General features: G+C 34.0%; 1 protein-coding gene across 2 annotated transcripts; it reads right to left on the reverse strand.

Moving 5' to 3' along the window:
- Positions 1–471: 471 nt before the first annotated feature.
- On the reverse strand, positions 472–15,304 carry LOC147874088 (ankyrin repeat and LEM domain-containing protein 2-like). Of its 2 annotated transcripts, XM_087347345.1 has the most exons (7): positions 14,871–15,304; positions 14,295–14,426; positions 13,273–13,358; positions 4,968–5,105; positions 4,391–4,522; positions 3,368–3,453; positions 472–1,642 (listed from the first exon to the last, which is right to left on the reverse strand). In XM_087347345.1, the coding sequence occupies exons 1-5, from the start codon at positions 15,068–15,070 to the stop codon at positions 4,491–4,493; spliced, it is 588 nt and encodes a 195-aa protein (XP_087203471.1). In that variant the 5' UTR covers positions 15,071–15,304; the 3' UTR covers positions 472–1,642; positions 3,368–3,453; positions 4,391–4,490. The 2 variants fall into 2 exon arrangements, with proteins under 2 accessions (XP_087203471.1, XP_087203472.1); XM_087347346.1 differs by lacking the exons at positions 472–1,642; positions 3,368–3,453; positions 4,391–4,522; ... (1 more) ...; positions 14,295–14,426; positions 14,871–15,304 and adding an exon at positions 5,815–6,433.
- Positions 15,305–15,641: the final 337 nt, after the last annotated feature.

Consider the following 15,641-nt stretch of genomic DNA (forward strand, 5'->3'; position numbering starts at 1 on the left):
TGTTGTGAATGTTCCGATGTAAATCAAAATGCTCGATATGGAACATAAGATGATATTTTAATCATTTTAATTATCTTATCTTACTATTTTATTGTGATTTGACGGTAAACAAATATAATAATTGTTTTAATTAATATCACAATATGACGCAGCTATACTATCTCATAAAATTTTTTGATTACTTTCCTCCCTACATTGTTTTGTCCGGAAAAAATGTAAGGTGTTTTAGTTGGGTTTATAAATAAATTATTTATCTCAAAATACTGCTCTACCAAGTCTGTACTGAATAAGGTTACCTTTTGGAGTTCATTCATGTCCCAACCCATATTCAATATTGATGTGTCATCAGCATACATTAATGCTCTGCCTTGTGTTAGATGTGGGATATCATTTACATATAAAATAAAAAGTAATGGACCAAGGACAGAACCTTGAGGAACTCCATATCTAACTGGAAGGCTACTTGACAAGTATTCTTTCATCTGTTTACTTAGCATTGTTGTTACCTAGGAAATGTTACATTACATTTCAATATATTACATTTCATTACATTACATTAAAATACATTACTTTACATTACATTCATCTACCACAACATTCGTACTGGTTAGTGCAGCAAGTGTTCTCTTTAAAGTATTTATACAATTCTTTGTCTCATTTCTAGCAATGTCATTGGCACCTCCCACAATTACTACATGGTACTGAGAGCCTAATGATGAACAGTGTCTTAAACAGTTCTTCAATACACTTTTTATCTTAGCACTAGGCCTCACTTCACCATACATGGTTTGTTCTGAGCTAGTTGCCTGGCCTGGAGATTCCAGCATCACACTGATGTGTAAGGGTGAAACAGAGACATTGATTTCGCCTACCATTTACTTTCTAATTGTGTTCTCTGTATGTCTTCAATATTGGAGAACTTATCTGTAGCTAGTTTCTTATTTGACTTGTCTTTCAAATTAAAAACAGCTGATCCAGCAATTTGCAGGACCTCTTTTGTCTCCTCAAGAGTGATGGTGTGTTTTGAAATGTTTCTGTGGTTGGTATTAATGATTGCGTCATAACTGAGAAACAGTACAATTCGAGTTTTATTAAGCTTCTGCTTTGATTTAATATCTTCCTTCCTTGACGCCTTTGAAGTTCTTCTTTTAAAAAGGGTTTTATGAAAGTTATATGTACAGTAGGTTCTTATATTTAAGCGCAACATTTTATATGTGAAGGACGAAGCAATTATGAAACAAACATTTTGTGATCCTGGTAATTCTGAAGAAATGTATTATGGTGTAAATATACCTAGTGACGCTGTCTTAGAATCTGATGCACTGAAAATTGTGAAGAAATACAAGGAAGCGAGGTTTAATTCGTTTAAGACAAGACAGGAGGCTGTGGAATTTGCAGTTCAACGACCTGAAATTGTAGTTCCCTTATCTGTGTTAACAGAAAATTTAGAAACCAGCAGTCCTGTAATAGGCGAAAAACCAAGTCCTTTCAGAGCACCTAAATCACAGGATTTGGTTTGGCTGAGGAAAGTGATAGAATGTGGCGACGCTCATACATTCAGAAATACCATCTGGGATAATCCTCGGTACCTAGTGAGTAGTGGAGATACTCCAGCCATTCTTCAGGTATGCAGGTTGCTTTCCTGTAAGTAGTTTTGAAACGTGTGTGTTAATATTCTATATAGAATTCTTAACTTGGTCATCTCTGATTTTAATGCTCTTTCATACACAAAAAATAAATCAGACTGCCCTACCAAAACATTCTGTGCAATAAAATGGTTTCACAACATTAAGAGTCAGCATCAGAAGCAGGGATTTTGAAGTTAGGTGTTTCTTTTATTTTTATATGTGTAGTTGGGAGCCATCTATGAATGACTAAATGAAATCCAGGCTCTTGTATGGGTGATATACACAGAAACCAAAGCTTGTTAAAAATTTTAAGTCCATGGGTTAAGATAGGGTTATGAAAACTGGCATGAGTAATGGTATTTTTTTCCCCCTCTGTTATTTGTGTGTTCAAGGTACAGGGTTGTTTTTTTTTGTATTTGGATAATTATGTAAAAACCCAATTTAGCTTATGTATATATCACAGAGAACTTAAAACAAAAATTATCTGGTGTTGATATTTCTCCAAGGTTTCGTTAATACATACAAAAGAATGTGTTAGAATTGCATAAGAAAATAAGGAGAAGAGAAACTTGATTAGACTATTGCAAGATTAGAGCATTTGTCAAGAAATCACTGGTATATCTAGTCTAGCAATATGATGTTTCGGTCTTCTCAGCATGAACTGCTATAAAATTAATGAAACTTCACCTATTTCTGTAACAACCACGAGACCCAGCTATAATAATACATTTTTGCAACTGGTTTATCCAGACAATGAATGAAGATTCACGGACCCACAAGTATTGTTTTTTACTGACAAAGCCTGGTTTTACTTAATTGGACATATGAACACACAAAATAACTGATTCTGGTGCCCAAAATACCCTGGAGTAATTCAAATAAACAAAAAAACTCCCTCATTTCATGGAATTTGATGGGCCATCACTTTTTCATATAATACTTTTGACCAACTTCCACGTATGCCTAATTATATAAAATTTCTAAACTTTAAAATGGAACCATATACTGTACAGTATTTATAATTTCATTATCACTGACATCTCTAAACACTTTATGCAAAGTGTAGAGAAAAACAGGTTTATATGCACGTAAATGAGTAAATAAATTATTTAAATTTGATCATTTGTCATGTAAATGTGCAGTAATAGTGATTAACTATCACTTATGAATAATAACTGACAATTATGTACAATTCTCTGCTAGCGATATTCTATAATTGCAGGTCATTATTGATAATAATATAATGACAAGAAAAATTATACGGTAAACTGAGACAAAAAAGGTGAATGAATCACTGGGGCCTACGTCCAAGAAGCCTAAAGTTTAATTAGTGAACATTTGGAATTATCTCTATTTGAGCAATTTTTTAAAGAAATACTCTTATTGCTGGCTTCCTTTACTGATCAATTCTTCTTCTTATTCTTTTAAGAGTCTTTTATTCCTTACCTGCATAAAATTTTAAGATCATGTGAAAATATCACATATGTGCTTCCTACATAATAAACTATCCATTGCATTAAAATGTTCTAATATCTGATAATACAAATTTAACAATCCCATTCTTTAAAAGTACAAACATCAGAATTTACTACATCTAGATATAGATAAACATATTTCTAATTATAAAATATAGACTATTAGAATTTCATAAGTATTTTTCTTTTCAACCCCTGATGACTTAATGGTATATGATCCTGTAATTTTGTGCCATGCCTGTGGAGGAGTGGAAGACTGCATACCTTTTTGGTATTGTGAAGAATCTGCGACAGGTATCTGAAGCATTCTAGTTCTTTCTTTAGGCCTCGAAGGAAGAGGACTGGACCATCTGAAAGTTACAAGACATATAATTAAAATGTTTTACCTTCTTAATGTCCATTGACAAATTCTGTCCACCATTTCAACTTCTTTGTAATTCAACTTTATTTTCCATAGACATTTAGTTTAAAATTTGAAAAACATGTCTTCTTGATGATGAAAGACTCGGGTTACAAGCCGCGTCAGGTGGCTGAATGGTGAATAGACCATATCTTCTGCCAACGTTTCGAAAACAACCCCTGCTCTCATCCTCAAGGCTGCTGCGTAACAAATCTGAGCCCTGAGGATGAGAACAGAGATTTCTCTCACAATGTTGGCAGAAAATATGGTTCATTCACCATTCAGCCACCTGACATGGCTTGTAACCTGAGAGTCTATCATGAAAGCTTCACTTTATACATGTCTTCTTCTTATTATCCATATGCACATACGAGAAACTCTACTCTGACAAAAAGGAGTTTTACTAAACTTTCTGTGATTATCGAAATACATGAAAAATCTTAAATCAATTTAACAATCACAAACTTCAAAGTGGAACATAACAGAAATATTATTAAAGCTAAAACCATTATCTTGTATGCATAATTACACAATTTAATAATCCATTTACACATGAACATTCCAAACAAGATATTTACTATTTACTTTGAAAGTGAAAACAGATGAAATACTATGGATGGCTAGGAACGTGTTCATAATTCTTTTTTTAAATTTAATTAATATTGTGTACAAAGATAATACAAATACAAACAATGGACAACAAATTGAACTTGTACACTTCATGCAACATAGAGTACTATGGATTGTCCATGGAAAATGCAGTACATACAAAAATTGAATGTTAAATTTTCTGGGAACCTTGGTCAGAAAATAAAAGTTGGAATTATCGTAAATGTAATTTTGATTTATTACTGACTAATTTTATTTACATTAGACACATTACTTACATGGCTCTCACACTTTCAGAGTACAGCAAAACCAAATGTCGCCATCTATAAATGTTAGGATATTCTATAGGGTCTATATTTCAGCCATCCAATGCCTGCATTACAGTGGCATGCAACTTGGTAGGTGAGTCACTAGAAAAAAAAATTATATTTCAATAAGACTATTTTGTGCTCATATACTTAGTATTCTGGGTTGTGATTCTGGGCACTCTTTAAGGTGGTTACAGATTTTTCATCATTAGATCTAAATGTTGCTAACCACATATAAGACTACATGGCAGCACAGGCGTTTGAAAATTACAAGATGAGGAAACAACAAAATACAGCTTCTAGCAATCATTACCATTTTAAGTGATTAAAATTTTACTGTCTACAAAAATTAGGTAACAATTAGTGTGTTTGGGTACTTCACTGTCAGATAAAGATTTCATGAACGACGAACTGCTGACCAGGCAAATTTGAATTCTATGCAGCTGCCAAAAAAACTTTCCCCAACATTATGGTTAAATAAATGTAGCAGCAGTAGTGGGTAGACAAATTATTCCACTCTTTGCTTCATGTGACATTCAGTATTTACCCTGTATAAAAACATCTGGACATTCGTCTGGTGTTAACATTTCAGCATCATCATCATCATCATCGCAGTATGAATGTACTTCATTTCTGCTGAGTTTTTCAGGTGTTGATGGTGGTGTGAAATATTCATCATCATCATCTGGAATACAAATAAAACTCACATGCATAAGACATGATTTGTTAGAGGCTACCATCTATACATTTCATAAAATTATATGGTCTATGATCTATAATCATCTTTCAAATTCACACAAAGAACTAATATTAAAACAGAATTTATCAACACATAGCATTTGAAATTACACATGAATGAATAAGTTGGTGTTCAAATAAGTTACTTCAAGAAGATTTATGTCTTCTGGCTTGTTGCGCTGTGTAGTCTGGTCGATGTTAACCAACGTTTCAGAGGTCATACTGCCTCCGTCATCCCCTGATGATGGAGGCAGTATGACCTCTGAAATGTTGGTATCCATCGACCAGACTACACAGCAGAACAACCCACATGGCAGAAAGATTCATACTCACAGCTGTGAAAACCTCAAATCTTACAAGTTACTTCAAATTTGCAAACTAGTAATAGAAATACATTCATCAGCCAATCCTACATAATAAATAAATATTCTGACCAGTTAAAAGTGTAATGTCTTCACTTCTGAGCCCAGTAAAGTCCTGGGTTAGAGGTAATTGCCAGAGTAAACCAAAGAACTCAGAGAAAAACATGTCTCACTGTTACTTTGCGACAATGCCCTGGAAATGAACCCAGGCCTCTGAAGTATGAAGTTAAGAATTGTATGTAGAATATTAACACACACATTTCAAAACTTCTTACAAGAAAGCAACCTGCATACCTGAAGAATGGCTGGAGTATCTCCACTACTCACTAGGTACCGAGGATTATCCCAGATGGTAGTTCTGAATGTATGAGCATCACCACATTCTATCAGTTTCCTGAGCCAAACCAAACCCTGTGATTTAGGTGCTCTGAAAGGACTTGATTTTTCTCCTGTTACAGGACTGCTGGTTTCTGAATTATCAGATAACACAGATATGGGAACTACAATTTCAGGTCGTTGAACTGCAAACTCCACAGCCTCCTGTCTTGTCTTAAACGATTTAAACCTCGCTTTCTTGTATTTCTTCATAATTTTCAGTGCATCAGATTCTAAGACAGCGTCACTAGATATATTTACACCATAATACATTTCTTCAGAATTAACAGGATCACAAAATGTTTGTTTCATAATTGCTTCGTCCTTCACATATAAAATGTTGCGTTTAAATATAAGAACCTACTGTACATATAACTTTCATAAAACCCTTCTTAAAACAAGAACTTCAAAGGCGTCGAGGTAGGTAGACGTTAAATCAAAGTAGAAGCTTGATAAAACTGGAATTCAACTGTTTTTCAGTTATGACGCATTACTAATACCAACCACAGAGACGTAGCAACCTCGGGATGATAGACGCCATTTCACGGACTGTAAAATGTTTGTATTATCTGTGGTAGTATATACATCATGCCTGATGAAATTTAAGGTTCTCACGGCTTGAGTGCAATTGGTTCAGTACTTGGGTATTCATATGCTAATGGCAGATTAAGTACAGGAGCTTATAAAAGTGTGAAGGAGTGAATTAATTGCATATATGAGGTTCTCACAGTAGTGAGCAGCAATGTTGGTCTTTGGTTTTAATGCTGTATGGGGTTGTTGGTAAATAATAATAATAATAATAATTCAATTCATTTCATTTCATTTATTAGAGTGCTTGCAAAATCCAAAAGAGGCCAATAACAGCCAAGCACTAACAATAAACATAACAATACAAAAACAAACAAACAATAAACTAAATATATAGATGTACAATATAATAATGATAATATATCTATTCATTAATTTGTTACAAAATAATCAACAAGCAAATGAGCTGAATAATATGCCTAGGTATATAATAATTAAATTAAAAACAGTTAAATATAAATAATACATACAAAATGAAACTTTAGTAAAAAAAGAAAAAGAAAAGGAAATTGGCTAAATAAAATGCCTAAGAAAAATATTCTCCTTGTTAAAAATGTTGATGCGCTGACAGACTGCATTAACAGCAGAAGCACACCTAAACAAGGAACTAGCTTTAAGACTATGATAAACAAAGAAACGAGAAGTAGTCTCTAATGGATCTGGAGGGTACGCACAAAGAAACTGAATCCAAAACGGATGGGCAGCAAATTTTACCTTTAAATATATTAATGAGAAAGAGAGCATCAAGATGGCTCCTCCGCAGGTGCAGTCAAAGAAAATTTATCCTAACTGAAACGTCTTCATAATTATAGTCACTTAGGCCATTAAAAAATCTGGCGTGACATAAAGCAGCAAATTTCCTTTGAATTCTTTCAACTTTGGTAGAATCAGTGGAAGTAATAGAATTCCAAGTAACAGATCCATACTCCAATTTAGACCAAACAAGACTATTGTACAAAACCAATAAGCTATCTAAAGTAGAAAAAAAAGACATAATATACCTAATAAAATTTAGCATTCTAAGGGCTTGTGAACATATGTAATCAATATGTTGGTGAAAATAAAGCTTGCAGTCCATAATAAAATAAAATACTTTATTCCCTGTATATCAAAAATACATGGATATAGGAAATGTCAATCTACATTATACATTATCAATATTTTTAATATACCAATTAGGCATGATTTAATAAAAGAATCAGTAGTCAATAAGGAAATTAGGAAAGTAAATATGGACATAAAGAAGCTATGGAAAAGATTTAGAAATGTCAAACTGCTATATTTAAGGAATATAAGTAGAGGTTATCATACATGGCATGGACAGCATTTAAATAGAGTAGGTAAAGAGTATGTCACTCAAGAAATAAGTAAAATAATAGGTAATAATAGAGAAATCACCTCTGAAGTGATAGCCTTAGGTTTTTTAAGTCATGGAAACTAATAAAAAAGACTGTACCACAATGGCTCCAGTCATTACAAAATAAAAGAACTCAATCCAGGCAACAATTTAAAATTATACATCAAAATGCACATTATCTCAGAAATAAAACTGAGCTATTTACAGCATTCCTCCAAACTACTGCACCAGATATCTTGGCCATTTCCGAACATGGCCTTAAAGATGATGAAATAATTCAATGTACATTAGAAGGTTACACTGTAGCTTCATACTTCTGTAAAAAAGAACATAAAGGGGGTGGGATAGCTATTTATATCTCTAAGAATATATTACATTATAAAACAGTGAAATGGATTACAGGAAAAAGTATAGAATAAACTTTTGAGGTTGCTGGTATAGAACTAATTTGTGAAAGAAAAAGTTGTCAGTGGAACCACGGTTCCGGAGAATTTGACCATTGTTGCACCGTTTCGTTACACTTTTTTGCCGAATGACCCTTCCTTATAGACATATTTACGTCAAAAAAAATTATTGCATTATATCGATCACCAAGCGGTGTATTACATGAATTTTTCATACAGTCAACAGGTATTCTTGAGCAATTAGTACAGAAAGATTGTTATATTATAATAGTAGGTGATTTTAACATAAATACTCAAGAAGATGGGTGTGACCACAAACAGTTACTAGATGTTATAAATGCGTTTAATCTGACTATGACAATAAATATACCCACTCGAGTAACTGAAAGTACGGCAACAATTTTAGACCAAATCATTACTAACATGCCTTCACACTGCTATTCAACTTATGTAATAAACAGCCTACTTTCACATCACTATGCTCAATGTATAACTATTAATATGACTATACCACAACAAATTAGATGCTATAGAGAGGGCAGGAATGTATCAGAAGCCAATGTACTAGGCCTTTGCTCTTTAATATAAAATGAAACTTGGACTGAAGTGTTCTGGAATAATGATGTAAAGAAAAAATGGGATTCTTTCTCTAGTATTTTTAACTATTATTTTAATATAGCCTGTCCAAAAGTTAGAAGAAATATTGTAAGTGCTTTAAATGTTCAATTTAATTCAATTCAATTCTTTATTATTTGTGTGCTGTATCAACAGCCAGATGGCCAATTACAGATACAGCACAAAGATGAGCTCATGAACACAATAAAAGCATAAAAGATAAAACAAGCAGTATATAATATACATTGTTACGGAGGACATAAATACACAAGAAAATTGCAACTAAATATATTAGGATATTTGTAAAAATAATTTAAATCAATTAAGTAAATTATACTATTATAGAATGTGAAGAAGTGTGACAATTTTCGTCTCGAATATGTCCAAATCCCTGCAGACAACATTAGCAGCTGATGCGCATCTAGCAGAAGGACTGTTTTTGATCAAAGGGCTAACACTGAACATAGAAAAATCTCTCAGATTCCGAGCAGGGATGCGGAGACCGACAGCTTCCAGAAGGGAAGGACAGTGTTTAAAACCGCGGTAAACCTGCGCAAGGAACAGTGCATCACTGCAATGCCTTCTCTTACGCAGGGTATGGAGTTTTAAATATTCTAAAGCATCAGCATAGCTATAATGCACTTGGGGAAGGAAACGATAGTAGCAAAGGGCTGCAAACTTCTGCTGGATACGTTCCAGTTTGTTGGCATCAGTAGTCGTAATAGAATTCCAAACGACTGAGGCGTACTCGAGCTTGGATCTAACTAAGGTTACATATAACATATACAGGCAATCGAGAGAAGAGAATGAAAAGGTTAATGTGCGAACAAGACCCAGCAACTTAATACAATGTGAAAATATGTGGTCAACATGGTTGTGAAATCGGAGCTTGGAGTCAAAAAATATTCCCAGGTCTTTAATAGTGTCGGTACGTGTTATGGAGGACTGAAAAAGTTTGTAATCAAAGATAAAAGTAGTGGTTTTCCTGGAGAAGGAAATTACTTTAGTTTTACTAATATTGAGTTTCATGAAGTTAGCAGTGCACCAACCTTGTACCGAGTCAATGTCAGTTTGAAGTTCATTGCAGTCGTTGGGAGATTTAATGGCACGAAAAATTTTGATATCATCAGCGAAAAGAAGGCATTTAGAATGATTAATTACTTGGCATATGTCATCAATAAACAAGTTGAAAAGTAGAGGACCCAAAACAGATCCCTGTGGAACACCATAGAGGAGACGAAAGAGTTCCAGAAATGCGAACCTGGGATTGTCTGTTGGTTAAGTAACTACGAAACCAGTGTACATAACCATCAGCGAGTCCAAAAGCACTGAGCTTGTTGAGTAATAGATTATGAGGGACAAGATCAAATGCACTGCTAAGATCAAAATAAACAGCATCAGCTTGACCCTGGGAGCCAACTATTGGATTAATAAAATCAAGATAGGTTACGAGATTAGTAACTGTAGATTTAGATTTAGTAAAACCATGCTGACAAGGATTTAATTTACACTTTATGTAATGTGAGATATGATCATAAATAACAAGTTCAAATAATTTGGAAAAAGTATTAAGTATAGAAATGGGTCTGTAGTTACTAACAGTGGCAGAGTTACCTTTTTTAAAAACAGGAACTACTGCTGCCTGTTTCCATAAAATAGGGAAATAATTCTGCGTTAAACTTATATTGAAGATGTGCTTGAGAACAGGAACAAAGATCTCCGAACAACCCTTTATAACAAAGCTAGGAATGTCATCAAGTCCGACAGATTTGGAAGGTCTCAGACGACGAATTGCTTTACAAATGTCCAATTCGGAGATAGGGGCTAAAGACAAGAAGTCAGAGGACTCCACAGGGGAAGGGGATATGCCTAAAGAGGTACTGCAGACCGACTGAAAATGCTTAGCAAATGCATCGGCAACAGAATGGGGTTCAGCCAAATGAGTGTCGTTAACCTCAAGCTGAATACGGGTGGAATTTCTTTTTCTACGTGACGCCACGTATTTCCAAAATTGCTTGGGTTGCGACTTTAAATTGTCGTCAATCGACTTCAACCAAATATGTCTGTCAGACTTGATTGTAGCCTTCACTAGCTTGCGATAGAAGGAAAATTTACTATAAAAATAATCAGAGTTATTCTTTTTAAAACGTCCGTAAAAGAAATCTTTCTTCCAGATGTAGTACCGTAAAGCACTCAAAAATCAGTGAGGGAATTTTGAATTTCTGATATACCCGCGGGGAATAGCTTTATCCTTGGATAAATAATGATGTTATTACAGCAAGAACAAAATTAAAAAAATTACAGTAGGGCCCCGCTTTTCGGCGCTCAACAGCTGAGTCAGAGAAGTGTGTCCAGCGCCATTTTCTCGTCGCTGATTCAGTCTGTTTACAGCTTTTGTGCGCTCCGCGTCTCTCTGTATTTCTGGCAATTTTTCAGTTATTACAAACTGTATATTTATATAATATTTTTGTGTTACTACAGTGTAATTACAATGGCGTCTAAGGGTAGTAGCGATAAAAAGAGGAGTCGTAAGCCTCTTACTTTAAATGCCAAGTTAGAGATGATTAAACTTCGTGAACAAGGCATGTCTATGGCTTCCGAACCATCACCAAAACGAATAGGATTCGTTGAAGAGTCACATGATGAAGATGCGCCATCTCCATCATCCTTCCTACTATAAGCATATCAATTTTCAAATTTATATTCACCAATCACTATAAGCTGAGGACAATGTGTGTATTACTGATATTCATTTAACTTTCATATCATTTTCTTAGGCCTAGCGCTATTGTGCACTTACTATATGATAGTGTAACATCTTATTACGCTTTGATATGCATTTGCAAGTGAAATAAGGCAAAGATCCGCTTTTCGGCGATTTTCGCTTTACGGCGGGGGTCTGGTCCCTAACCCGCCGTATAAGCGGTGCCCTACTGTATATGAACTTTACATTCAAAGTAAGATTCATGAACATAGAGACAAGTAATATATAAGAAATATATAAAAAGGAATATAATGTAATAAAAAATGCAAAAGCAAACTACATCCAGCACATTATAACTAGTGCAAATAACACTCCTAGTGTATTGTGGAAATTTGTAAATAGAGAAAGAGGTTCTTTAAATAATGCATTGACTTGCAATATTCACCTGCAAGCAGGAAATGAAACAGTTACAAGTCCGCACAGAATACGTAATATTTTTAATGGTACTTTCTTAGAAACTGTAAGTAAACTCATACTTGATAATAACTGACAATTATGTACAATTCTCTGCTAGCGATATTCTATAATTGCAGGTCATTATTGATAATAATATAATGACAAGAAAAATTATACAGTAAACTGAGACAAAAAAGGTGAATGAATCACTGGGTCCTACGTCCAAGAAGCCTAAAGCTTAATTTGTGAATATTTGGAATTATCTCTATTTCAGCAATTTTTTAAAGAAATACTCTTATTGCTGACTTCCTTTACTGATCAATTCTTCTTCTTATTCTTTTAAGAGTCTTTTATTCCTTACCTGCATAAAATTTTAAGATCATGTGAAAATATCCCATATGTGCTTCCTACATAATAAACTATCCATTGCATTAAAATGTTCTAATATCTGATAATACAAATTTAACAATCCCATTCTTTAAAAGTACAAACATCAGAATTTACTACATCTAGATATATTATTATTATTATTATTATTATTTATTATTGACTGCAAATGGGTTTATACCCGGTGGCAGTGACCTACAATAAGATACAAAACAATAAGACACAACAAAACAATGAGAAACATCAACACAATGAGACAGAACAAAACAATAAAAAAAAGAGAACCAAAACAAAAAGACACAACAAAACAACACATCCCACTCAAAATAAAACAACTCATAAGATTACAAAACCATCTAACCTAAAGTACTTAACTTAAAAATTAATACCACCTAGACATAAGACAATAATAGTAATGAATTACAAGAGTCATCAACTGATGCACTCACACAAAAAAAAATTGAGACACACAATACAAAAACACACATCCACTAATTAATCACAATACTTAGATTAGAATATAAAGTCTACTCTCAGTACATGAAAATTTTATCCCAAAGAACTACAGCCCTTCATCACTTGGAGACTAAGAAACTTCACTTCCCTTATCACCATCTAATCCCCACTTAATAACCCCTTGCTTGTAATTACTTTTCTGACCCTCTTTCTAAAGGTGCCTAATTTACAGGGGAAAGACACTAGCACGCCTGCAGGTAATTGGTTCCATAGATAAACATATTTCTAATTATAAAATATAGACTATTATAATTCCATAAGTATTTTTCTTTCCAACCGCTGATGACTTAATGGTGAATATGATCCTGTAATTCTGTGCCATGCCTGTGGAGGAGTGGAAGACTGCATACCTTTTTGGTATTGTGAAGAATCTGCGGCAGGTGTCTGAAGCATTCTAGTTCTTTCTTTAGGCCTCGAAGGAAGAGGACTGGACCATCTGAAAGTTACAAGACATATAATTAAAATGTTTTACCTTCTTAATGTCCATTGACAAATTCTGTCCACCATTTCCACTTCTTTGTAATTCAACTTTATTTTCCATAGACATTTAGTTTAAAATTTGAAAAACATGTCTTCTTGTTGATGAAAGACTCGGGTTACAAGTCGCGTCAGGTGGCTGAATGGTGAATAGGCCATATCTTCTGCCAACGTTTCGAAAACAAACCCTGCTCTCATCCTCAAGGCTGCTGCGTAACAAATCTGAGCCCTGAGGATGAGAACAGAGATTTCTCTCACAATGTTGGCAGAAAATATGGTTCATTCACCATTCAGCCATCTGACATGGCTTGTAACCAGAGAGTCTATCATGAAAGCTTCACTTTATACATGTCTTCTTCTTATTATCCATATGCACATATGAGAAACTCTTCTCTGACAAAAATGAGTTTTAAGAAACTTTCTGTGTTTATCGAAATACAAGAAAAATCTTAAATCAATTTAACAATCACAAACTTCAAAGTGGAACATAACAGAAATATTATTAAAGCTAAAACCATTATCTTGTAAGCATAATTACACAATTTAACAATCCATTTCCACATGAACATTCCAAACAAGATATTTACTATTTACTTTGAAAGTGAAAACAGATGAAATACTATGGATGGCTAGGAACGTGTGCATAATTTTTTTTTAAATTTAATTAATATTGTGTACAAAGATAATACAAATACAAACAATGGACAACAAATTGAACTTGTACACTTCATGCAACATAGAGTACTATGGATTGTCCATGGAAAATGCAGTACATACAAAAATTGAATGTTAAATTTTCTGCGAACCATGGTCAGAAAATAAAAGTTGGAATTATTGTAAATGTAATTTTGATTTATTACTGACTAATTTTATTTACATTAGACACATTACTTACATGGCTCTCACACTTTCAGAGTACAGCAAAACCAAATGTCGCCATCTATAAATGTTAGGATATTCTATAGGGTCTATATTTAAGCCATCCAATGCCTGCATTACAGTGGCATCCAACTTGGTAGGTGAGTCACTAGAAAAAAAAATTATATTTAAATAAGACTATTTTGTGCTCATATACTTAGTATTCTGGGTTGTGATTCTGGGCACTTTTAAGGTGGTTACAGATTTTTCATCATTAGATCTAAATGTTGCTAACCACATATAAGACTACATGGCAGCACAGGCGTTTGAAAATTACAAGATGAGGAAACAACAAAATACAGCTTCTAGCAATCATTACCACTTTAAGTGATTAAAATTTTACTGTCTACAAAAATTAGGTAACAATTAGTGTGTTTGGGTACTTCACTGTGAGATAAAGATTTCATGAATGACGAACTGCTGACCAGGCAAATATGAATTCTATGCAGCTGGCAAAAAAACTTTCCCCAACATTTTGGTTAAATAAATGTAGCAGCAGTAGTGGGTAGACAAATTATTCTACTCTTTGCTTTATGTGACATTCAGTATTTACCCTTGTATAAAAACATCTGGCCATTCGACTGGTGTTAACATTTCAGCGTCATCGCCATCATCATCATCGCAGTATGAATGTACTTCATTTCTGCTGAGTTTTTCAGGTGTTGATGGTGGTGTGAAATATTCATCATCATCATCATCTGGAATACAAAGAAAACTCACATGCATAAGACATGATCTGTTAGAGGCTACCATCTATACATTTCATAAAATTATATGGTCTATGGTCTATAATCATCTTCCAAATTCACACAAAGAACTAATATTAAAACAGAATTTATCAACACATAGCATTTGAAATTACACATGAATGAATATGTTGGTGTGCAAATAAGTTACTTCAAGAAGATTTATGTCTTCTGGCTTGTTGCGCTGTGTAGTCTGGTCGATGTTAACCAACGTTTCAGAGGTCATACTGCCTCCGTCATCCCCTGATGATGGAGGCAGTATGACCTCTGAAATGTTGGTATCCATCGACCAGACTATACAACAGAACAACCCACATGGCAGAAAGATTCATACTCACTGCTGTGAAAACCTCAAATCTTACAAGTAACTTCAAATTTGCAAACTAGTAATAGAAATACATTCATCAGCCAATACTACATAATAAATAAATATTCTGACCAGTTAAAAGTGTAATGTCTTCACTTCTGAGTCCAGTAAAGTCCTGGGTCAGAGGTAATTGCCAGAGTAAACCAAAGAACTCAGAGAAAAACATGTCTCACTGTTACTTTGCGACAATGCCCTGGAAGTGAACCCAGGC

The sequence above is a fragment of the Zootermopsis nevadensis genome, unplaced genomic scaffold (genome assembly GCF_977971745.1).
Source record: "Zootermopsis nevadensis isolate Lab colony 2312 unplaced genomic scaffold, Znev_1.0 Znev_ptg000011l, whole genome shotgun sequence".
Taxonomy (NCBI): domain Eukaryota; kingdom Metazoa; phylum Arthropoda; class Insecta; order Blattodea; family Termopsidae; genus Zootermopsis; species Zootermopsis nevadensis.

What these genes read in the sequence shown, in the direction of transcription:
- LOC147874088 (XM_087347345.1), bottom strand. Translation starts at nt 15,070, where the DNA reads ATGGTAGCCTCTAACAGATCATGTCTTATGCATGTGAGTTTTCTTTGT. An exon ending in TCTGAAAGTGTGAGAGCCAT is followed by an intron (nt 13,359 to 14,294) that starts GTAAGTAATGTG and finishes TGTAACTTTCAG; the next exon opens with ATGGTCCAGTCCTCTTCCTT. An exon ending in TCCAGATGTTTTTATACAGG is followed by an intron (nt 4,523 to 4,967) that starts GTAAATACTGAA and finishes TTTTTTTTCTAG; the next exon opens with TGACTCACCTACCAAGTTGC.